The following is a 24,192-nucleotide window of genomic DNA, read 5'->3' as shown; positions in this document are numbered from 1 at the left end:
ATGAAGTCCAGACAACGTCAGTAGGATAAATATTGCTCTTTATTGAGGTGTTTGTAGCACACGCACATTTACATAGTAATGCTGCAAATTCAAAAATGTCTGAAAACATTAGAAGACATTGGCAATAAACAGACACTGGTACAGAAAATAGAGGAATATATAGAAGAATAATTTGCAATGTAAAAAAAATAATAGACTACGCAAGTTATTTTAGGAATATAAATATATTTTTGTAGAGCAAATACAGTGTCATCATTCAAGTAAAAACAATCTCATAAATATGACTACTACTATCGAATCACTAACCTATTCTAATTGCTTGAGTCTTAAATATATCCATGTTAAAGATCCATACGTCTTTTTGACATGTGTGGGTTCCAAGTCATTCTTCCCTTCGTACAAAAATTCATACTTTTCCCCCCATAATCCTTCACCATTACTGAAAAGTCAAATTCAACACTGCCATAGGCTTCCACTCCAGTGTATCAGAAAATGTGTCTTGAGCACCACCTAAAACCATGAAGGTCAACACACTGCTGTTAGGCAAAAGACTGTTGCGTTATGGTCCTTTTAAAAGGGGACAGGCATAGTCATACAGGAGAGACCGAGATCAGGGCAAGGCGGAGAGAAACTACCGGTATTATGGAGGTAAAATCTCAATTTCCGATTTGAAACCTCAATAATCTTAGTCATACAAAAATGAAATACTCATTTTGATGGATGCCATTTGAAATTATTTTACAGTTCTCGTTCTTTTCTAAACACCGATCTGTATGCAAGCCCATAGAAAGCGCTACAATTAGTGTACTTGTTTTGAAATAAAAAAATTAATAAATCCTAAAACAAAACCGTAAACAATTATCTACATTTAACACGATTGCCATAGCTGTCCACCTAAGATAGTAAAAAAAAGAAATCTTAAAAATCTTTTTGGTGACTTTACTCTGACCAATAAATAATTTATAAATTCATAATTTTATCAATAGCATTTCTATTCCAGCCATTACCAGACTAAATTCACTGTTCATTTGTCACATGACATTGCTGACTTTTGGACACTGGGGTGAGTGTGCTTCATGTCTTATACTGGAAACAGGCTCGTGCTGCACACCGGAAGAGATAAATCAAGGACATCCATGTAAACGAGGTAGAGAACTATATGTGCAGGAGCTTGTTAGTTTACAAAATAATCACACAACTGACCAGGTCAAACCGGGATGTCACACATGTATATAAATCAATAAATTATTAGCATGGCAAATTAGCACTGATCATGCTTGCGTATTTGGCTCACCATGACAAGTGTTGTAAAGTAAATAATAAATAAATGACACCTCGAACATCTGCTCAGCAATAAGCGTAGTCCATTCTAATGTTCTGTTCTTTTGAGCTTTCATATAAAAATTTCAGGGATGCGATCAGGACAATGCAAAAACCAGGGAATAATGGGGCAGAAATCAATAAATAAAAAAAATAAAAAATAATAATAATCTAGATATTTACAAATTAGAATCCTTTTACATAATTTAAGTAGAACGGATGAGTACAGGAAGCCATGCCAATAACATGACAGAGGATAATGCTACTAGTAAACTAAGCCTTCAGAGACATAATTATTATATTGTAGGGTATACTGGTATAGAGCATTTGACAGCATATATGATGTCATTAATCTCTTGTGCCCACATGCTACAAAGTACAACTGTAGGACCGAATCAGGAGCTAATTACTTCATGTGATGCTGGGCAGCACAGAGATCAGGCATGTAATTTCTTTATCTGGGCGTAATATAGTCAACTATCAACCTAATTATTACTGCAGAGTTTGACTTGCTGTACTATTGAATGGTGGGATCACATTATATACCCACTGGCTCATCCACCACTACATATATATTATTAATGGGGATTCAAGGTGGTTGTAGCACTAATGCAGTTCTACTAACACAATGCACTGTAAAAAGGCACAGGAAATGCACATACAACTACGTTTACGTTGTTCTCGGGAGCTAGAGGTATTGGTAGCAAAGACTGATATTTCGACTGTACAAGGTTCCTATATTGAGAGTTACAGAATATAAATACCTTGGTATCTGGACAGATGACAAATTCACTCAATCTAGTCTACAAATTACGACAAAAAAGTTTTGTATAGAAATACAACAGATTTTCACATGCTTTGTAGGAAAAGGATTGTTGAAGCAGTTTTTCCTCTGTTATGGATTATCGTGATGCGATTTATAGCCTCTACCCTTAAGTCCTTGGATGATGTTCAACATTCTGCTCTTAGGTTTATTACTGGTGATGTTTATAGCACTCATGATGCAAAAGCTGGCTGGTCTTCTCTATCGTCTTTCTGAGAGACGTGATAGACTTCAGTATTTGTTTATCTACTGTACAAGGCCCTTATTGAAAAACAGTCATCTTACATCACATATTTTTTAGATTGGTCGCACCGAGTTGGGAACCTCTGCCTTTAGTTTCCTTGATCACACCTTGGAACTCTCTACAAGATACCTTAAAAATCAAGAACTTGGTAACCCTTGGGACATTTTGAATCCATGATTTTAAACCATTCTGTCTCTGTTTGTACCCGTTTTAATTTACTTTTGTATTTTGTATCTTTTATTAACCGTTTTACATACTTGTTTTAATTGATTATTCTCAGTATTTTCTTTAAACTTTTTATTTTGTGTCTTTTAATTCTCAACATAAAGGGCCTGCCATTAATGATTTTCGAGTCAAAATAAAAGCAATTATAAAAAGACAATAGGGCCTCTCTACCATCAACAGGCCTATACTTAAACTGCATACAAGACAGAGCAGGAGTAGTTCATGAGAGGCAAAAAGGTGGTGGTAGAAAGACGTCTCAAACTACATTTAAACCATGCGACGCCAAAACGATCCACTGAAATCAATACAAATTAACATTTGTATTGTAACATACCTTTTAGGCACTGTTTCAGATATTGGACATATCAATTACCTTATACCAGCCACTGCAGTTCCCTATAGCAGTATTTATTTAGCCCATCAACATTGTGCAGACAAAAATAGACACCATTCTGTTTTCTCAATCGACCTTGTGGCAAGAAAGACCTTCCTCTGGGTGTGTGCACGCTCCCAAACTATAAAATAAAACTAGTAATTACATGTAACATTTATTCCAGAAATCCTAGGTTCATATTCAACAACAAAATAACTTAACAGAGGCGTTCTGTGAAATTCTAATTATGACACGTCTTCCTACGGGACTATAGACAGAGTTGCAACTGAAGTTTTGGATGTCTTATCACAAACTTATAATACTGTTGCGTATCCAGATTCTCATATTCAGTTCTCCAGCATCCCGTGGAATATTAGCAAAGTATCACATTTAGTTGTAGAGTATTTTGTAGACATTCCAAATGTCCCGATAACTGGAAATCTACAAGGGTCGATTACATTCAACACTTCTAGAAAAGCCGAAACTCCATGGGAGTCAGAACGGTCGTTCATACCATTAAACTGCTGGAGAATGCTCGTTCCAATTGAAGAAGGTTCTCACCGTTACGGTATTCTGGGATGGTTCTAGAATGATCATTCTGGTTCTAGAGAGTGTGTGTCCTAGAACACAGAGAGTTCCTCCTCTTCACAGAGCAGAGGTTCCACCTCCGGGATCTTGAGCAGTGGGTTCTTTCTCTTGGCTGTGCCGTTCTTCCTGTACAAGATGAACTGGGCAGTCACCTGAGAAGAAGGTTAAGGCTCATTCAGACACAAGCAATATATTCATTCTCTTTTAACTGCAAATTCATTCCAGGCCTCCAGGTCATGCAGTCCCCCTCTAAAACAGAACCTGAACCTGACACTAACTGAGATCTTGGATCATTTTAAATGAGGACTGCGCCGTAGACATAACCGCAAGCCAATTCCACAAGCATGGAGGAATAATGGTTATATAATAATAATAATAATTAAAGTTAAATTGTTACCAACGTTTCTAAAATAACAAAAAATAGGGTTATTTATATACAAGGAAATGTCTCTTTTCATACAGTCTCAGAAAACAGTATATCAGCTTATATAGAGGGGTAAATCGGACATTTAAGCTCACAAATATCACTGGTATCAGAGCCAACATTTTTGTATCGGTCCAGGGGTCTCAAACTCACGGCCCGCGGGCCGCAATGATATTTTGCCCGCGCACTAAATAAGGCGTCAGAGAGCCGCGGCCCAATGCACATCGTCAGGCTTTTTTTCTTTTTTTTTTTTTGCCGCCAGGCGATCGATTTTTTAAGCCAAATATCACTTCAATCCTATTAAGTTAGTTCAAGTTAGTTATTCATTTATATGTGCTATTTATGAGAGGGTTAACTTGTTGCAAAATAATAATGATAATAATAATAGCCTCATTAAAATACTATTGTTGCTTCGGTTGTTTTCAGCGTTTTATGTCTGTTAATCTGTTATTTAGTTTGAAATGTTCGTTGAAATAAGTAGATTTTTTAGTTTTTGTTTATTTATTAAGTTAATATAAAACCATATAGTCACATTTTAGAATAGAATAGAATACAACTAGAAACACTGTCCTGGCCTGCTTCTAAGTTCAGTGGCCTGACAAAAAAAAAAAAAAAAAAAAATTATTTTTATTTTTGGAAATCATCTCGCGGCCCACCCGTGGCTGCTCGCGGCCCACCTTTGGGTCGCGACCCCGACTTTGGGAACCACTGGTCTAGACTAAAGGCAGAATTAGACTTGTGTGTAGGCCAGCTGCACATAGGCCTCGCCCATAGGCTACTTGGCTTCAGGCACTAGTGGCGCTACCCTCAGCCAAGCATAGCCGTGACTTTGAGGTTTCCAGAGTGTAACTCTGAATCGTTTCCTCGATAACCACAAACCCTCAACCCCTTCCATCACCTCTGACTAAGTAGAGCAATCATTGGTAATTTCACCGTTCCCCATCAGTCATGCATATCACGGCTAATTTATAACACATTTAACCACAAGTTATGATGGACTATGTCTGTAAGCTGTGTGGGGGTTGTTGTTGTTGTTGTGCTTGTTGTTCCTAGAGGAAAAGGAAACATGTTGTTTGTTTAGGTTATTGTTCTTGTCAGCATATACCTTTTGGTTTCTAAAGATACTGGATGGACAGTAGCCTATTACCGGTAATTGTACAATAACGTATTATTCATAACAGTAATGATTGTATATATTAACTTGATCGGTTGATTGATTGTCAAGATTGTGTTTGAAGGTGTACTTGGTTATGTATCTCAGGACTAATGATTGAGTTCCTCTTTATTGTTAGGGGTTTATTTTAGGGGTAGGGCCTGATAAGCATTGTGCTTCTTCCTATTTATTTGGATCGTTTTCTTCTCTTTCACAGCAAATCATCTTTGTATTTTATTTTGTGATTATTTTATATTGTTCAAAATAAACCAGTCATGAAGAAAAAAAAGATTATACAAAAGAAATAACCATTAATTCATTAATTCAAAAGGATACAAAGAAGTCGAGCACAAGGACTCCCAGGCTGCCGATGAGCCAAGCCAGGTGTTTCATGATGAAGCGCCGTTTGGATCCCCTCAGGGCAGGCAGGACCACCATGACGCTCAGGCCGTACGTCCCGTTGCCCATCATGGCCAGTGCAAACAGATAGTAGGAGATGCCCTCAGTCGACTGGCGCTGGAACTGCAGAGGAAAGGGTTCTCAGCGTTTAGTCAACAGCTTCATTTGATTCTTCCTCTGTGCTTTGTAAAATATCTATCCAGCTGCAAGCTAGCCTAGCTTAGCACAAATGAATGTAAACGGATACGGATCAGCTAGCCTAGCTTAAAACTCAGATGTTTTTTGCCAACAGCTAGACTAGCCGGTCCGTATAGGCTTCCATTAATTTGTGCTAAGCTAGGCTAGCTTGCAGCTGGATAGCCTTTTACTGAACGCACAGAAAGGAAATTGGTATCCATCTTCTTGTCTGACTCTGGAGAAGACAGTAAGCACATTTCCCATAATGTTGGTCTGTTCCTTTAAAGAGATCCTTCTGTATGGTCGCACATGGGAAACACACAACCTCTAGAGTTGGGCACAGACTAGGGTGAGAACGTCAGTCAACAGGTCATTACCGTTATAGGCAAACGGGTTGGACCCGTCCTGTGTAGACTGCTATACGTGGAATCGACAGGATCATGCATGAATGACAGTGGGACGTTTGTTCTATTCTATCAGGTAGGCCCTGCCCTCAAAACAACGAAACAAAAACACCATTCCAGTGTTAATTAAATAACGCGGTCCTACTGTATTCTATTCTATCACATACCCTATTCTGATACAAACCGATGTGGACATGATGGCTTCCACACTCTGTCGCTGGACGTGGCAGAGAGCGCGCTCTGCGTTGGTTAGCAACACAATGCGATGCACTGTGGGCTCCTGCTGAGAGCTGGACCAGAGACAGGGCTGAACTGAGGAGAGCTGGAAGACACCGAGTGTTTCTGATGGAAGTCATACGCTGCTTGCGTGTTTGTGAGATTATGGGAGATCGTGAAAGGTGCCATTGTGAATGTTGAGCAGGACGTTCTTCAGGGGCATTCCGTTGAAAAATTGGCCATGTTCTGCATACATTTTCAAGGGGTAAATATTGATTTAGCTAGAGTGTGTGTGTGTGTGTCTCTCTCTCCAGAAGATTCTCAAGCATTTGGATCCCTGCGAGTGATTAGCAGCAGGGGTTTGGCAGAGATGCTCCCTGGGTACAACAACATCATTGTCTCCCGTGTCTGCTTCTCATTTGGATGCACAAATCCACTGGAAGCGCAGCGATGGCCCTGTAGAAAATGTGACCTTGTGGGTCTTATCGAAATAACAGCCCCGTAATTTGCTCATTCTCTAAACGAGCACACACGCACGGTCGCACGCACTCAGCATCCAGGACTGTGGTCCGGGGTGATGGGTAGAGCACGGCGTTACTACTGCCAGGTTTTAAAAGGATGGGTTCTTAGGGACCTGCTACATTGATCCATCGTGTCAGTCCGTCTACGTCTGTTTTAAATTAGTTTTCAACGAGGAGGAATTTGTTTGTCGAGACGGGGCTCATGAGGAGTCCGTCTCTGCCAGATCTCGTGTCTGTTTTGACCGACAGAAAAGTATGGAGAGAATGAACTTTTGGAACCGACGGATACGTCACAGTCCATTAGGGCTGACCTCGATTAGTCGAATAGTCGATCGAAATAGTCGACTGCCAACCTCTTAGTCGAATGCAAAAAAATATATAATATATATATATATATTATATATAAAAATATATTATATATATTTTTTAATATCATTCTTTCCAAAAGCAAAGAGGCCTAGAAGCGTGGCTAACGCTAATGGCGTGCATACCAGCGAGGCTAACTGCCTAAGAAAACAGGCACAAAAAGAGGATTTCACCCGTCTAATGAACACACTAGACAAATATCAAGATGTATCCATCAGTGGACCAATTGCATGCTTTCGCAGGAGGACAAGAAGCCTTCAGTCGACCCTTCAGACATTAAGCAAAAATGTTGGCCAATCAAAGTCGACTATACAAATCCTTAGTCGGGGACAGGCCTACCGTCCATTAACAACGCTGTTGTTCCTGCAAGCCTGCGGTTAGGTTAGGTTGGGTTGGGTTAGGTTAGGTCCTAATTCAATTGAATACCTTGCATCCGTTTTATCTCCATTCTTTATTTATGGATCAGTGTAACCGGGCCCTTAGTGGGGCCACCTTTACTAAAAAATACTAAATATTATGATACTGTATGGCTCTTTAGGTAAAAAAAATAATAAAGTGTCCACCAACTGATATGGTAGATAATTGTGACCTTTGAATACATGTAGCCTACTTTACTAGAAGACAACCCAGTGGTGCTGCATACACACTTTAAGTCATTCCCTGCCAACAACGATTTTATACGTGTTTGTCCGCCAATCGTGTATATATACGTTATTTGATCGTTATTTCTTTTATTAGCTATTTCCCATCGTTATCCATCCAGGGAGCCTGTGTTACCATAGGGAATGGGTCTGAGATCGCAAAAGTCCAATACCGCCGCCTGGTGGTATGTGGCCAATGTTGCACTCCCTTTGAGACTGTATGGGGCTGTGCGTCGATGAAATTCCTCTGGGCGGACTTTTCTTGTAACCTGGACAGTTGGGGTTCACCCGATCGCATTGAATAGTTTTCGGGACCCCCGATTCATTATGCTGTGGTGGGTTATGTCGTGGCCCAAATGGACATACGATCTACCAGATGGATGGCAATCAAATAATTGGAATATTCGTTCTGGAATCCCACCGGCTGAATCCCTTCTGATCAGCGTATGTGGGGTTGTACTAACGAATGCCGTTATTGACAATCAATTATTAAATTGTTACAATAATTAGATACTGTATCTTTAACAATTTCTTCTCTTTGCCAAACAAAGTATGTCACTGTCAAATGAAGTGTGGACAGAACCGCGTTGCATTATCTAAGCTACGTCACATCCTGTATAGCCAGTCTATCAAACGGTCACTTACATTTTTATAAAGCTGTGGGAAGCGGGAGGAGAGGTAGAAGATGGAAGCAAAGTATCCACACACATAACCAGAGATCTCCACTGTGTTAGAGGTAGAGGGACCCTGGGAGAGAGAGAAAGAGGGGGAGAGAGAGACAAACAAACAGACAAAGAATGTGTGTGAAAGAGTCTCGCAATACAAAGTGAAACAATTCCAAACAACCTTTTGCACACGACTGAATTCACCAGCACACACGCATACACACACACACACACACACCTACCTGTGTGTCCATGGTGGTGCTGTTCTCTGTGATGAGTTTGGGGAGAACCAGGAGGACTAGCGTAGCAGAGCCACACCACAAAAAACACAGCCATTTCAACACAGGGCTCTCTGGAGAAAACACACACAAACAGAATTTACACATCCTCTTACAACAACAGGCTCAATAGAGGATACGTACACACACAGTGCAATTACAATTCTGAAGTATTTGTCAACCGTTCGTTGACCCCCCATCTCATTTCCTATTCATGGATGATGTTGTTGAAGGGTCATCTTCTCAGCACAGTCCAGGCTGTGCTTCACCCTGCTGCATACTCAGCTCCTCCAACTCCAATGATCCAAAAACAAATGTAAAATGAATGGTTTGCTTTGGGTGCACTCACTGTGGAGCAGGCTTCAGCGTTCAGAGATCATGCAGACTAGAGCTCGTACAGACTAGAGACAGACTAGAGCTCCTACAGACTAGAGACAGACTAGAGCTCGTTAGTGTGGTAGTGAAAGGGTTAACCTTCTGTAGTGTGGTTGTGAAAGGGTCAACACTCTGTCGTGTGTGGCAGTGAAAGGGTTAAGTAAAGGATTTGGGTACTTCTTCCACCACACAAACACACCATCAAGCATACAGGCGTGGCCCTGAAAGGCCTTTCAGCTGTGATGTTTGCAGATGACGTGGCTCCATTTCTGAGTGGGTGTGAACAACAGTGTCTCTTAACAACAGCTGTAACACCCCGTCCGTCCTGAGGACTCTGCGTTGTGCTCCTCCTGACCCACATCCCGAACAAGATAACCCAGTGTGCATCAGAATCCTTGGAAAAGGAACAGGCATACATGTAAGATGACACCCACACAGGAAACTGTAGAAGGGTGTGAGTGAGCGTGCGTGTGTGTGTGTGTGTGTGAGTGTGAGAGAGAGAGAGTTGGGCTAAACCTATCACCAGAACCAACCCACTCACCCACCTACTAATATATTATGCTACGCTAAATGTGGGAAAGCAGAGATCTGGAAATGTGTACATTCACCAGCTCTGCGACGAGTGTGCATATTAACCGGTTAATGTTTACATTCAGCAGCTCTGTGACGAGTGTGCATATTAACACTTTCAGTGCCAGGCCGTGTTTTCCTTTTTACCCTGTTGATGCCACGGTCCACGGCCCATGTAACGTTAATATCGCCTAATCTATGTTTTAAATTATGCTATGTGTCTAATCTGCCCATCGCTTATCAAAGAATCATTTTCCAGTCAACATTGGCAAAGCAGATTGTGTTTTTATCGCTTCATTTCCTTTTTATAGCATTTTGAAAACGGTTTAGAAGAAAAAACAACACATTCCCTGATAATCGCCTTTTACTGGAATATTCCAGAACGTTATCATTTGTCGGTCTATTTATGAATCGTTTTCAAATAAACGCTAGATGGTCGATAGTATATGTGTGCGCACGCACGCTTGTGCCGTGCGCTGATAATCGCTGCTATTATTTCCTCATGGCTTTTACAGTGAAACAGCCATATCACATATAGTGGAAACGCTTATATCTCCTCGAAAACGAGTCTGATTATCCTCCTAACACTGATAACATAGATTCCTTACCTGACATCAGATGATATCCAAATGGTATATTCCAATTCCTGATCACCATTCGAAAAAAATCGATAAGTATATTGATCCAACGTGTGTACAGTATAACCCATGCTCGCCGCGGCTCAGAGGCTCCAGAATGAACTCTGGTAACTCCGGCTGCATCAGTGGACTGGAAAATGTGGACTGGAATATTTCTTTTCCCCATCCATTTTCATTGAGTCCATTCCAAAAGGGTGATTTACCATCTGGGAGACGATAGGGGGCGCTTTTTTCACATCTGATCGCCGGCGGCCCCTGGATCTCCAACGGTAGGCTCACGTGATGCAATATGATTTCAGATCGCTAATAAAAAATAAAAAATAAAATCCAGAGAAAAGCCGTGACGTGGCTTTCAACGTCACAATCGTAAACCCGAGATTAGCCGTGAGTGGCGCTCAAAGTGTTAACCGGTTAATGTTTACATTCAGCAGCTCTGCGACGAGTGTGCATATAATGTTTACATTCAGCAGCTCTGCGACGAGTGTGCATATTAACCGGTTAATGTTTACATTCCCCCTCGGGTCAGTAAATGTGAGCGGAGAACGTTCCAAAGAACAGTTCCATGGTATGATAAGTGCACGTTTAGTTTAGATGATTAACTGAAACAGAATAAGTTAGGATATCAACCACCAAGTGTTCTCTTGTTTTACAGTATATAGGCCATGTTCACACATACAGATGTTTTTCAAAGCGCAGTATTTTCTGCTCCGGGTAAGATCTGGGTAAATTGCGTTTGCACTATTAGGTGAAACGAAGGTGAATGATAATTTGAACCCTTTCAAAAGCAATCTCAGCACAGCTCTAGCTGTTTCCAATGAGAGTGAGTGACAACCTGTGATCTGACCTCATACAAGTGTTTATTAAATATGGGTGCCGGCTACAACGGCATCATCTGGCACAGGCCGTATAATTTCCCTCTCATTACTATGTCATGTTTAACCAAGGGTCAACACAGTGCCCACGCAGTGGAAACTGAGGAACACCCTGTGACTAAGGACTAGGGCTGGGAATCTCGCTGGAACAATATAGTGAACAAATGGATAAATATCACAACATTCACATACTTCTTTGACTAATGTACATCATGATATCTGCTTGGGTAAAGAAACTCACTTATGTTAAATAATCAGACTGAGCTTCATTATACTGGCCAGAAGCAGAAGACTAGGGTTGTACTGGGTTGTTCCCACGTGTGAATGTGTGGCAGGGTGTTGCTGAAAAAGACACTATGTGCTCAGCAAATCTAGCCTGGGTAAATACAGACGATTTTTAGAAACTCTTAAGAGTAAAAAGGTATATGCATCACCTTCTTATGTTTTATTATAGAGGTGTACTGTGTGTTCTCAAGCACGACAGCATCTTTACTCAATGAATTACTGACCGTAGTCAAAGTCAAATCAATTGCAACCCAGCTGTCTGACTTCTCAGGCCTGATAGCACTGAGGGGAGTTTCTGGGACGTCTTGTTTAATGCTTCAGGGACGTCTTGTTTAATGCTTCAGGGACGTTGAAACGAGAGCTGTGACCAACCTCTTGAGTTTCTTTCTCCTGTAACAAGAGTCCTGCTGTTTTCTTGTTCAAAGGCTCTTGCCATATTTAACAAGCTAACAACAAACGATTTTCATGTGAAGTGGAAGAGAGGAGACGAGAGCTGAGCCCCATGAGTGGGAGGAGGTGGGGCTGTGAATGTGTGTGAGTGTGTGTGTGTGTGTGTGCATGCGTGCGTGTGTAGCACCCACGGATAGCACCTGGTATGTGTGTCACTGTCGCAGTGAGGAGAAAAACGCAGGCGCAGGCAACTGGTATCAATAATGTAGCAAATGAGTATCGAAACTGTTTAAAAGTATCGATATATTAAAAAGTTATATATTATATATATGAAAATTTTAATGATTGCATCTCATTGGTGGTAGCACAGCATTTTAGTCAAATGAGGTGACTTTCATGGGTTTATATGGCATTTCAGACACACTTTTCAGTAACGGTATAAGATTATGGGGGGGAATTCAATTAGATTGTTTAAGGAAACTTTAACAAACTCCCTAGAGCACTCATGTAGATGTTTCTCCATGTGCTAACACCATGCTGCCACTATTGTTCTGTTGTCCGCCAGTTGTTGCTCTGTATGTATGTCCTGCCTTTTTAATAATGTTCCTTTGTGTTTTATTTTTATTTATTTTATTTTATCCCCCATCCCCTTTCCCCTAGGGGGCTTTTTACCCCCAAATAGGCCGTTATTGAAAATAAGAACTTGTTCTTAATTAACCCGCCTATTCAAATAAAGGTTTGATGATGATGATGAAAGAGTACAACTTAATTTACAATTAGCAAGAGGGACTTGGAACCCACATGTCAAAAAGACTGGCATGGTCATTTAAAAAAACAGGCTTGGAAATCCTACCGTGAAATAATTCTACCGGATGTCAGTCGTGGATGATGCAATATTGTGGGTTTCATTATGGTATTATTGTATCAGTAACCCCCCCCCCCCTCTCTCTCTCTCTCTCTCTACTAAGGACACGCTCAGATGCTACTACTGTAGAACCAGTATCTGAGCTTACTTCTGGTGGTGCTGTTCTTGATCTTGTAGTAGAGGAACTGGGAGATAAGGGTCATGTCCGTGAAGATGTAGAATATTACTGTCACTATCTGAGGAGAGAGAGAGAGAGAGAGGGGTTATTGAAGCAGGCCCAATTGTTCTTCTAAGGCCATGGTTACACAGACTTGTTTTTGTTTTCGTTTTGAATACGTTTGCTGTCCCCGTTAGATAGAAATGCCGTTTTGGCAGGAAACGTTTTGGCCCTACTGAAAACGCTGAAATTGTGTTTACGTTTTGGATACTCGCCAAAACTCGCCGACAACGTGTCGTGTAATCTGCGCGGAGCCGTTGTTGCTCAACGCCCATGCGCAGTAGATACCCACATCTGCGTGCCCTCACCAACGTCCGGTGACAACAGAGCTATAGCTGCAGCTACCATGTGTTGTCAAGTTATTGTTATAAGGACCCCAGTCCAAGCTACAACAGTCTGCATTCCCTTAACAATTGTTTGTATTGAGCCGTATTGTACCCATTCTGCAATATGTTAAATAAAAGTTTACATCCATTCATTCTGCTAGCATTAACGATTGCATGAGCAGCTGGCTAACGTTAGCTATCAGACCCTGTTAGCTCAGAGCTCCTCTTTCAATCTTAACAACCATTAAACAAAATGGCCCAGTCATCTATTCACCTTTGTTTAATACAAGAGGCGTTGTCTCTAATGTTATCTAGCTACTGATAGCTCCTGATATCAGTTTGGTGCTGGCTGGCTAACTGATGTGAGCTAACGTTAGCTGCTAGCCACAATGCTATACTGTTATAATGGCATATTCCATTCACGTTAGCATGTAGCTAACAACATCGACAATCTTTTTTGAGACTAAACTATCCGCTCTTGGTGGTCACTTGTGTTGATGTTAGTTTTGTTTCATCAACAAATCATCAACAAATGAGGCAGAACACATAGTGAATGTATCCGTTTTTGTTTATTGCACTTTATTTCTTGCTGAAAAATAATGCTTCATTGGCTAAAATGGCTCGCTGAGGCATTTAAAGATGGTGGCTTTTGAGATTTTGAACAGGATGTGGAGTGTCCTCATTCAAGTTCTGATTGGTTGAAAATTGCCTTCATGGCCTACTGCCACCTACTGCTTTGGCATTGTACTACATCACTGTGCTCAGGTTGCAAAACGAATGTCTAACTCGGCTGCCACTACGTTGCGACCTGGAAAAGCGAAACTCATCTTCAAAACTAAACGAAAACATCAGTCAGTCTAACCGCAGCCTAAACAGAGGTGCCCAAAATGCAATGACATAGTTAAACATTGTTATCACATAGTTAACTTTACTCGAAAGCCCAAGTCAGAATGAAAGTAAAAAATAAAAAAAATAAATAAACAAACAAACGTTGGCAGACATGAACACACACACACACAAAGTAAGAGTGTGAAACTTAACAAAAAGGGGAAGTTACTCCTACCACACATTAACTCACTGAACACAATATGATTATCTGTAGCAACTGAAGATATAGGAATCCAAGAGGAAAGGACGATGGACAATAGGTGATTCACACGGAGCCGTGACTATTTGATAATCATGATTTAGATAAAGGCAGCTGATTACCATTCAGCAGATAAATAACTGTTCTTTATGATTCCCATTATTCATTTGGAATTTTACATAAATACAAAATGTGGATGCATTTTCATTACAGGGTGTCTTGTGACATAGTTCTGTAATAATAAAATCAACAATATTTCAAAATATTCCCAAAACACAAACTTTATTTCAAACCTCACCTGAAATTCTATATATCCCAAGATTATATATATTTTTTTTATCATTTCATTTGGGCTGTGGGGGGTTCCTAACACATTCGGGACCATTGGGATCCGTCTAATCCCACTCTATACGGCCAGCATATCAAAACAAACTTTCATTGTGCGTGAGGCCGTTTGTAGAGCTAAATCTATACTTTACAGGGTTTCCCATTAATTACCTAGAATGTGGCAGCCCGCCACAAGTCTAATTAGTCCCACCACAGTTGTATAATGAACAAAAAAAATGTAATTGAATTTTTTACTAGGATTGAACCAAATAGTGGATTACTATTACGACTACTACCAATACTACTGATACATCCCTATTGGCAAACTTTATATTTAAAAAAAAATAGTAAAAAAGAAAAAGTTTATTATTATTTTTTCTTTTTTTAAATGACATTTTCTTTTTTGGTTCAATACAACTGTGGCGGGATGCCACAGTCTAGGTAATTAATGGGAAACCCTGATATATTCCTTTACTGCATACTGAATTCAGCGTCCCAAAAACTATTCCAGGCCATCGGCTACACGCATAGCTTTAGGCTAACAGAAAAGCCCATTCATAATAAAAAATAAAAAAACACCGGTCTGTAACAGGGAACACTGCATTATCGAGACAGCGTCCCTATGAGGATCTGGCCGGTAATGCACTTTTCCGAATTCCAAGAGTAGGGTAAATCTACAGTGCCGCTCGGTGACATTGAGTAGGATATTACAATGGAATAAAAGCCAAAACAACCTCGCCACGTATATATACACGTGGTTGGCCGTCAAGCGTTGGATCCGAAACACGAATATATACGTGGTTGGCCCCGAATGTGTTATTGTAAAAGACTGACCTGAGGAAAAGGCTGCAGGGAGAAAGCACTGCAGTCTAGTCGATTTTGTGTTTTGAGCACAAAGTTCATCATAGATCTAGCCTCTTTGTGTGTGTGACTCTAGTTATTAAAGGATAACTCCACTATTTTGGGAAATTAGCTTATTTAACATCTTCCCTGGAGTTAGACAAGAAGATGCATACCTTTTTTGTCTCTGTGCGTGCATTTTAGCTTTGGGAATAGATGCTCCGTTAGCATAGCTTAGCTTCATCACTGGAAGTGGGGGATGACAGTAGCCTTACAGTGCCTTACAGTGTATTGCAAGGTCTGACATTGACCAAACTTGATATGCATGACCTTGGTGGGCTCTAGGTCAACTCCTGAAAAGGGGGTCAATGTCAGACTTTGCAATCAAAAGTTAGGGGGCTAATAACCCTTGCCATAATTACAGTGCGCCCCTAACTTTTGATTGCAAGGTCTGACATTGACCCCCTTTTCAGGAGTTGACCTAGAGCCCACCAAGGTCATGCATATCAAGTTTGGTCAATGTCAGACCTTGCAATACACTGTAAGGCACTGTAAGGCTACTGTCCTCCCCCACTTCCAGTGATGAAGCTAAGCTATGCTAACGGAGCATCTATTCCCAAAGCTAAAATGCACGCACAGAGACAAAAAAGGTATGCATCTTCTTGTCTAACTCCAGGGAAGATGTTAAATAAGCTAATTTCCCAAAATAGTGGAGTTATCCTTTAACATTAAACATGGTGCAGAGCCAAAAACGACAGCATTTTCAAATCGCCTCTGTGGCTAGAATAAACCAGGAAAAGCACATTTGAAAGCAGTTAAACAAATGCAGTAGTTGCTGTCCTGAGGTAGTAGTGAGGTGTGTGGCAGCCTGTCTTAGCAGCTCCTCACACTCTGCTATATTTACCCCTTTTCTACACATTCTAAATTAGGTTTGTGTATTCCAGTGCTTGGGATCAATCCTCGATCCATTGACCTCTATAAGTTAAGTTATGCTGCTCTGATTAAAGGTTATAGGGCTGGGCGATACGGCCTCTAAATGATATCGCGATATTTTTTGGCCATATCACGATACACGATATATATTGCGATATTTTGACATTTCCTCTAAAGCACTTAAAAATGCTTGATTTAACACTTGCATACAGTCACGCCAATATGATGATTATAATAAGTCCCTGCAAAATATGTTTCCATTATTAAACCATGAAGATGCTTTAAAAAATAATTAAATGTACTAAGAGTAGTCTACTGACACACCAATAAAAAAATGTATTTACATCTAAGACAATTTATATAAAAACGATTGGGTGCCTAAGACTTTTGCACAGTACTGTGTTTTCTATCCACTTTAGCCAAACACACACACACATATATATATATATATACACATACACACTAATAATAATCACACACAAAGCCTTACAAAGGGATAATGGCTTATAGCAGACTTAATGATTTTAGAATATTTCAGATAATAAAATGAAATGTTTATATCATCAACTATCCAGTTAGTATTTATACTGTAACGTTTGGCCACTTTAAATCATTGAATAGAGAAAGAGAGCGAGAGAGAGAGAGACGCGTTTGCGTTTTGAGCGTATAAGCTGCCGTAGGCGATGATGTCACACTTGAATGTAAACACAGGAAGTTGAACACACGGAGATTGAAACTGGATGCAAGAAACGAATAACCAATAAATATGAAGTTATCTTTAAACCTCTGTTGTCAAGCGTCGTCAATATAACCCACCCCCTTTTCCCACGAATGGAACTAGTGTCGTGGAGTCCGCTTTGAGCTAACGCTAGCAGCTAAGAGCTAGCAGCTAAGAGCTAACGCTAGTTAGCTTAGCCTATTATGGTTTAACTTAGCAGCTAACGTTAGCCCATTGCAGGTCATTGAAGGTCCGCGCTGGTCTGTGTAATGAAATTACAATTGCATGTCATTTAAGGTCTGCGCTGGTCTGTCTATAATGAAATGAGAGGAACGCTCTGCACTAAAGCAAGTCTCATATCAGCCGCGACGTGAAAACATATACTCGATGTTCACGATATAGTAATTGACTACATCTCACGTAGAACAAGCCGCGATACATCGAGTATACTCGATATCGCCCAGCCCTATGTTAAAGTTTTATGTGATCCAGATCCAGTTATGCTGCGCTGATTAAAGGTTATGTTAAAGTTGTATGTGGTCCAGTTATGCTGCTCTGATTAAAGGTTATGTTCAGGCATGCGTTCTTCATGGGACGGGGGTGCACTACGTGCAAGCCAGATAAGTACTCGCTATTTGCATATCAATAGCGCCGGTCGTCAGGTGTGTTAAATACGTTCTCAGATACATTCACACCTAACTTGTTGTGAATGACATGTGTTACATTCCATTCGTAGAGGCAATTAGGCACGGTCTGTAGTCTGTGCTCAAGCGAGGGGACATTTATGCCCATTCGCGGGAGCGCGCACGCGCCGGGAGCGCGCGTGCACGTGGCGCCATTAGGTGCGTGCAATCCCAGTTGATTTCAGGAACGCACCACTGGTTATGTTCAAGTGGCATGTGGTCCAGTTATGCTGCTCTGATTAAAGGTTATGTTAAAGTTGTATGTGGTCCAGTTATGCTGCTCTGATTAAAGGTTATGTTAAAGTTGTATGTGGTCCAGTTATGCTGCTCTGATTAAAGGTTATGTTAAAGTGGTATGTGGTCCAGTTATGCTGCTCTGATTAAAGGTTATGTTAAAGTGGTATGTGGTCCAGTTATGCTGCTCTGATTAAAGGTTATGTTAAAGTGGCATGTGGTCCAGTTATGCTGCTCTGATTAAAGGTTATGTTAAAGTGGTATGTGGTCCAGTTATGCTGCTCTGATTAAAGGTTATGTTAAAGTGGTAAGTGGTCCAGTTATGCTGCTCTGATTAAATGTCATGTTAAAGTGGTATGTGGTCCAGTTATGCTGCTCTGATGAACGGTTATGTTAAAGTGGTACAGTTATGCTGCTCTGATGAACGGTTATGTTAAAGTGGTAAGTGGTCCAGTTATGCTGCTCTGATGAACGGTTATGTTAAAGTTGTAAGTGGTCCAGTTATGCTGCTCTGATTAAAGGTTATGTTAAAGTTGTAAGTGGTCCAGTTATGCTGCTCTGATTAAAGGTTAAGTTAAAGTGGTATGTGGTCCAGTTATGCTGCTCTGATGAACGGTTATGTGTTAAAGTGGCATGTGGTCCAGTTATGCTGCTCCGATTAAAGGTTATGTTAAAGTGGCATGTGGTCCAGTTATGCTGCTCTGATTAAAGGTTAAGTTAAAGTGGTATGTGGTCCAGTTATGCTGCTCTGATGAACGGTTATGTTAAAGTGGTACAGTTATGCTGCTCTGATGAACGGTTATGTTAAAGTGGTAAGTGGTCCAGTTATGCTGCTCTGATTAAAGGTTATGTTAAAGTGGTATGTGGTCCAGTTATGCTGCTCTGATTAAAGGTTATGTTAAAGTGGTATGTGGTCCAATTATGCTGCTCTGATTACATCCTCTTGAAGTTGACAGGATTCAAATGTGAAAGTATATAATCTTCATACATTTTTGCCACGTTTTCTATGCAAAATACTTTTCTTCAACGTAACTAGTAACTGATGGGTTCGGATAAATGTATGTAGTAGAGTAAAAGTATAAAGTTCCCTAAAATGAAAATAATCACAAAAAAGTACAAGTAGCTCGAACTTGTACTTAAGTAAAAAAATACTTAGTTACTTTCCACCACTGCAAGCGTGAAAGTGCCATGTCATGCTGTGACAAACACACAAGAGCTGGTATTGAAGCGGTTATTTAATACAGTGCACTGAATCAGCGTCAATAGAAACCAGAAAGGTTAGCTGTTAGGGATTGTGGGGAGAAAGGTGACGCAACTGTGGGCACGTCTGGGCAGAATATGACTTGTGTCTCTCTACGTACAGCGGAATGACACAACTCTGCTGGCTACAGTACTCGGCACTGTACCTTAATACATGGGACAGGCTGACGGACACTGACTGTATTCAGCAAGGAAGTGATTTGGGAGACAGGTGGAGAATGGAACACGCCCCCTTTGTAAATGTAATGCGAGGCAGACCCCTTTCACCCGGCAGATTTTTTAAAGATATATGGAACAATTATATTCGAATTGCCTATATTTATGTCTTTCTACTATTACCCTGCCCATACCTGTAGCCCCCCCTCCCCCATACTGCTATGGCGCCAACATTTCCCCAGGTGGATCAATAAAGGAATATCTTATCTTCAACAGTCATTGTCCAAGTCCAACACAACTTTTCTGTCTGCGAAAGGGACACTCTTGACTCTAGCAAACGTGTTACATTTCCAAAAAGGAAGTGTCGAGCAACTGTCGAATAGTGGAGCCGAGCCGATATGCCGTGTCATGACTCATGTCCTGCGCTCGTCTATAGATAGAACATGACCAGGAAACAACTGGAGAGAAGCAGGTAGACAGCTAACAGCAAATACTAATGTGAGGGTTGTGTCTATATTAGAAGGTGACATCCTGAAGGATTACATGGATGGTCCGGGTGTTTTTATTACCTGAATAGGCAGCTGGCTGGTGAGATAGCAGCCCGCAAAGCTGGCCAGGTCTCCGCTGAAGAGGAAAAACAAGAAGCCAAAAGACATGGCCTCCTCCACTTTACCTGTCCGATGGGCCTCATAGACTTGTCTGAGAGAGAGAGAGAGAGAGAGAGAGAGAGAGAGAGAGAGAGAGAGAGAGAGAGAGAGAGAGAGAGAGAGAGAGAGAGAGAGAAGAGAGAGAGAGAAAGAGAGAAAGAGAGAAAGAGAGAAAGAAGAGAGAGAGAGAGAGAGGGGGAGAGAGAGATGTTTAGCTCGAGTCACTTGTTTTGACAATAATACAAATGTATATTGATATATGGAGTGTGGTTATCCAAAGACAGCATCAGATTAAACAAACAAACAAATCATTATTTGGAAGATGGTGAAAATCTGAAATGTTAAATGTCCCCCCCACACTTTTCAGTGTATACCACCCCATTCAAAGACCTGTAATATATACTCACGGTAAAGTGGATAGTAGAAAGCAGAGCATGGATATCAGGCCGATAACCACGCTCCAGTACTCCCAAACATTATCCACACACTCCTCCAACAGATAGAGGATCCACGGAGTGCCGTTCACACAGAACGAGCGACCCGGTGCTGCAGGATGGGACAGGTTAGAGCCGGCGGCCACGTCTACAATCTTCCCCGGGAAACGGGCGGAGGCCATGGGGGAGACTGATGAGTCCGATCCGCGGCCAGTCCCTCAAGAAGATCGAGAAGCCCGTCGCTATTCCTCCGAAACGGTGATGATGTGGAACTCACGCGTGTTTCCTCTGGCAGCAGGAGAGCGTCCACTAATGACCGAGGGGTTGGATCGCGTTTGGATGCTGACTGGCTGTTCCTAGGGACGCACCACCTACCGCTTCTTAGGGAAATACACGCGTGGCCACTTGCCGCAAAGATGTCATCTGATGATGAGTCTGCAAGAGGAAAATCACAAAATCAGGAATAAGATCATGTGAATTGAAATGAGCTAGGTTAAACAATTTTCACAAAAAGATAATGGATAGGCTACAATTTTTTACGAATGTAACGTTAAAGTAGGTCTAATAATAGTAATAATACAACGCAATGCAATATGCGTCGCTAATACTTTGTCAAGTGACAAGTACTGATTATGGAACGGTGTTGCATCCTATTTTAAATAGCAATTTGCAAAGGGAACAATGTTGCCGTTACATACCGACAATACACTGCCTCTTAAATATGCCTCTTGCGCACTTTAAACAATTAAGACAAATAACTCCGGACGCACAAGCCTGGACTTGAACGCACGGATGAATGAGGCAGCAGACAATAGCCGAGAAGAAGCGTCTCAATTATTATCTCTCACCTGACACTTTGCTTTCTTGCTCTTCGCGTTTCATTTAAAAGTAGCCCAGTTCCACCACGTTATTGTATTGAATGCAAATCATATTTCATTTAACGCGCGCGAGTATAATTCCCATGGATGCTCATTTGGTGTGTTACTGTTGTGGTTTGGTCCATCAGCTGACGCCCAGTAGGCTGCGCCCAGAACCTTGGTTGCTTCGCTTTCCCCCCGTAGCCTATGTTTGCGAATACGCTCTCTGATTGGCTAGCCGCGTACAGCGAAGACCCTCTCTGATTGGTTTAGCGCCGAAGGCTCTCTTCCGCCTTGTACATATATTCTCTGCTTCAAAGTGGTTATGCTTTGGCCCTCTTTCGAAGTGGGTTATGCTTAGATTTAGGGTTAGGGTTAAGGTTAGGGTTAGGGAACAACATATCAATTGATGTTGAAATTAAATATGCGGAAGAGACACTTCGGCGCTAAAGCAATCAGAGAGGGTCTTCGCTGTACGCGGCTAGCCAATCAGAGAGCGTCTTCGCAAACATAAGCTACGGGGGGGAAATCACGCCTCCCACCACTGCACTTCCGCGTTACATGGAGCTCGTGAGGGGGAGGTAGCTACAACAACCGTAGCTCACCCCCACCGTTCCCCGCTCTCTCCATGAGCTCAAAATGCCGGAAGTGTTGCGGTGGTCACGTTCCATAGTTGCACTTCCGTTTCCCTACAATTCTGGGGACGCAGCACCATCTGCTGGCCATCAGCGGTAGCGCAAACTAGACTCGCTTACAACTGTCTCTTCAATTATTATCGTGGTTGATTTTGGCAAAACTGTAATCCGCGACGATGGAGAAAAAAAATAGGGAAAAGACTAGCTGTAAAATACTTGTAGCTAATAATATGATATAACTCGTAAGAAAACAGACTCTCTTCACTTTTCACCATGTTAAACATAAACCCTTGTTGTATTCCTTCAGAATTCCTTTGGGCCCCCTTTTTTGAGATGCTTCCAGCTGCAGGGTACTATTGCCTTTTTCTTTCAGTGCACCCCCCTCTCCCGCATGAATGATGAATGAATGAATTAATGAATGAAAACTTTATTTAACAGATTGCAGAATGGGTACAATACAGTACGGCTCAATACACACAATTGTTAAGGGGATGCAGAACAGAGAAATACGTTTGTCTTGTTTACATCAGGGTCCCCCATTTTCAATTCATAGTGACATTTATGACATACACAACATACAACATCATGACATTTATGGCATAGGGACATACATGACATACAGGTATATAGTACTGTTACATTTGTGACATATATGATATTATGCAAATATACAGTCAGTACTGTTGTTACCCATAGACAGAGAATATACATATGATGGGGAGGAGACTGTACATTAGGAGGGGGTGGGTTGGTGGGAGAGAGATATACGCACCTGTTGCTCCGCGCACACGCTTGTTCAACCACAGGATGGCGCGCTTAGCAATGGGTGAGTGTGCAGAAGACGCGAAGCCTGTCCTGTGGGTGAACTTGGAGCCGTGCAGGATTATTATTGGCTTGAAATGTTGTCGCTTTTATTAAGCGTTTTTTAAGACGTTTTGGATACAAGCCCCCTATGCGCGCGTCCTCCTACAGACCAGAGGTAAGCCCTTCCGACGTTATAATAATTGAACTGTTTTTGAAGCAGCTTTTGCTTTTGAATGCTATTATTCTGTCATCGGGCGTCCGAACGCGTTGCCGGGGGAATGTGAGAATGCCATCCGTCCCTGGGTGTCTCTGTCGGGGAAGTTGCCCCGTGGGGGAGAAGAACGCACCGTGTCGCCTTTATTGCGCGATTTATTTAGGTTCATATCCTTTTTGGAAAATCATAAAACGGAATTGCTCACACGCACACCCAGTCAAGCCCACTCGAAACTGCGCAGGTGTATTGGAAAAGTGCTTTTTGACTCTGAAGGTGCTGTTGACATTTTAATACATTCAACAGTGGGTTAGATAGATGGTGTCATTAGGGGTTTATTGGGCATCTGCACCTCTGTGTTTACAAACACTTTGGGTCGTGGGCTATCTATATGGCACACCTGCTTTGATAGCTCTCTAGGCTAGGGCTAGGCTATGCCCCCACCCACACACAGTGTCCTGTGTGTTTTTTTTTTTTTTTTTATAAATATATTTACTGTGAAATACTCAGGGGGCTTGGACGGCAAGTTTAAGTAGGCGCATTGTCCTCATGCATTTAATTTACAACACCATATCAACCCGATACCTCAGCAATCTGCTCTCTCCCTTTGATAGAATGAGGGTGCTGAGGGTGCGCGCCGCTCCTCTCCCAGAGTGGTCCGAGCGCATTCCATTCGCATCTCTTCAAGGTCACAGAGTTCTGAGACACACAGCGGGGGAGCGAAAATGAGAGAGAGAGTGAGTCCTTTTCCATTTCGTCCTAGAATGCACACGGGGGTTAGACCTGCACAATTGGAAGCACTAGAAAGCATAAGCTAGTGTGGTGTACTGTAGTGATAGCTGGAGGTGTTCTACTGCCGAGGGGCGGTGGGTCCAGATACAGTACCATCGTTTATATTTCAGTGGGCTGCTGTCAGTGAGGCTGATAGGGTGAGTGCACTCAGCCCACACATGCTTAGAAATGCTTCGGTGTTTCGCACGCATAGACTTTTTTTGTGTGCGGCCCATGATC

The 24,192-nt window shown here is 41.6% G+C and overlaps 1 protein-coding gene across 1 annotated transcript; it reads right to left on the bottom strand.

Moving 5' to 3' along the window:
- Positions 1-40: 40 nt before the first annotated feature.
- LOC311243557 (lysosomal amino acid transporter 1 homolog) lies at positions 41-21,653 on the bottom strand. The gene is made up of 8 exons (XM_084332815.1): positions 21,523-21,653; positions 20,648-21,109; positions 20,163-20,292; positions 12,961-13,048; positions 8,782-8,891; positions 8,520-8,621; positions 5,487-5,672; positions 41-3,725 (listed from the first exon to the last, which is right to left on the bottom strand). Exons 2-8 carry the CDS (start codon positions 20,854-20,856, stop codon positions 3,606-3,608), a joined length of 945 nt encoding a protein of 314 aa, XP_084188941.1. The 5' UTR covers positions 20,857-21,109; positions 21,523-21,653; the 3' UTR covers positions 41-3,605.
- Between the last annotated feature and the right edge of the window lie 2,539 nt (positions 21,654-24,192).

The sequence above is a fragment of the Notolepis coatsorum genome (assembly GCF_963971535.1).
Source record: "Notolepis coatsorum genome assembly, chromosome: 1".
In the NCBI taxonomy this organism is placed as follows: Eukaryota; Metazoa; Chordata; class Actinopteri; order Aulopiformes; family Paralepididae; genus Notolepis; species Notolepis coatsorum.
This window is presented reverse-complemented; position numbering and strand designations above follow the sequence as displayed.

Excerpts from the sequence above, each read along its gene's own strand:
- LOC311243557 (XM_084332815.1), bottom strand. The coding sequence starts at position 20,856 with ATGGCCTCCGCCCGTTTCCCGGGGAAGATTGTAGACGTGGCCGCCGGC. Across the intron at positions 13,049-20,162 it reads CCAGCCAGCTGCCTATTCAG|ATAGTGACAGTAATATTCTA; the intron begins GTAATAAAAACA and ends CTCTCTCCTCAG. Across the intron at positions 5,673-8,519 it reads TCCCACAGCTTTATAAAAAT|TTCCAGCGCCAGTCGACTGA; the intron begins GTAAGTGACCGT and ends TTTCCTCTGCAG.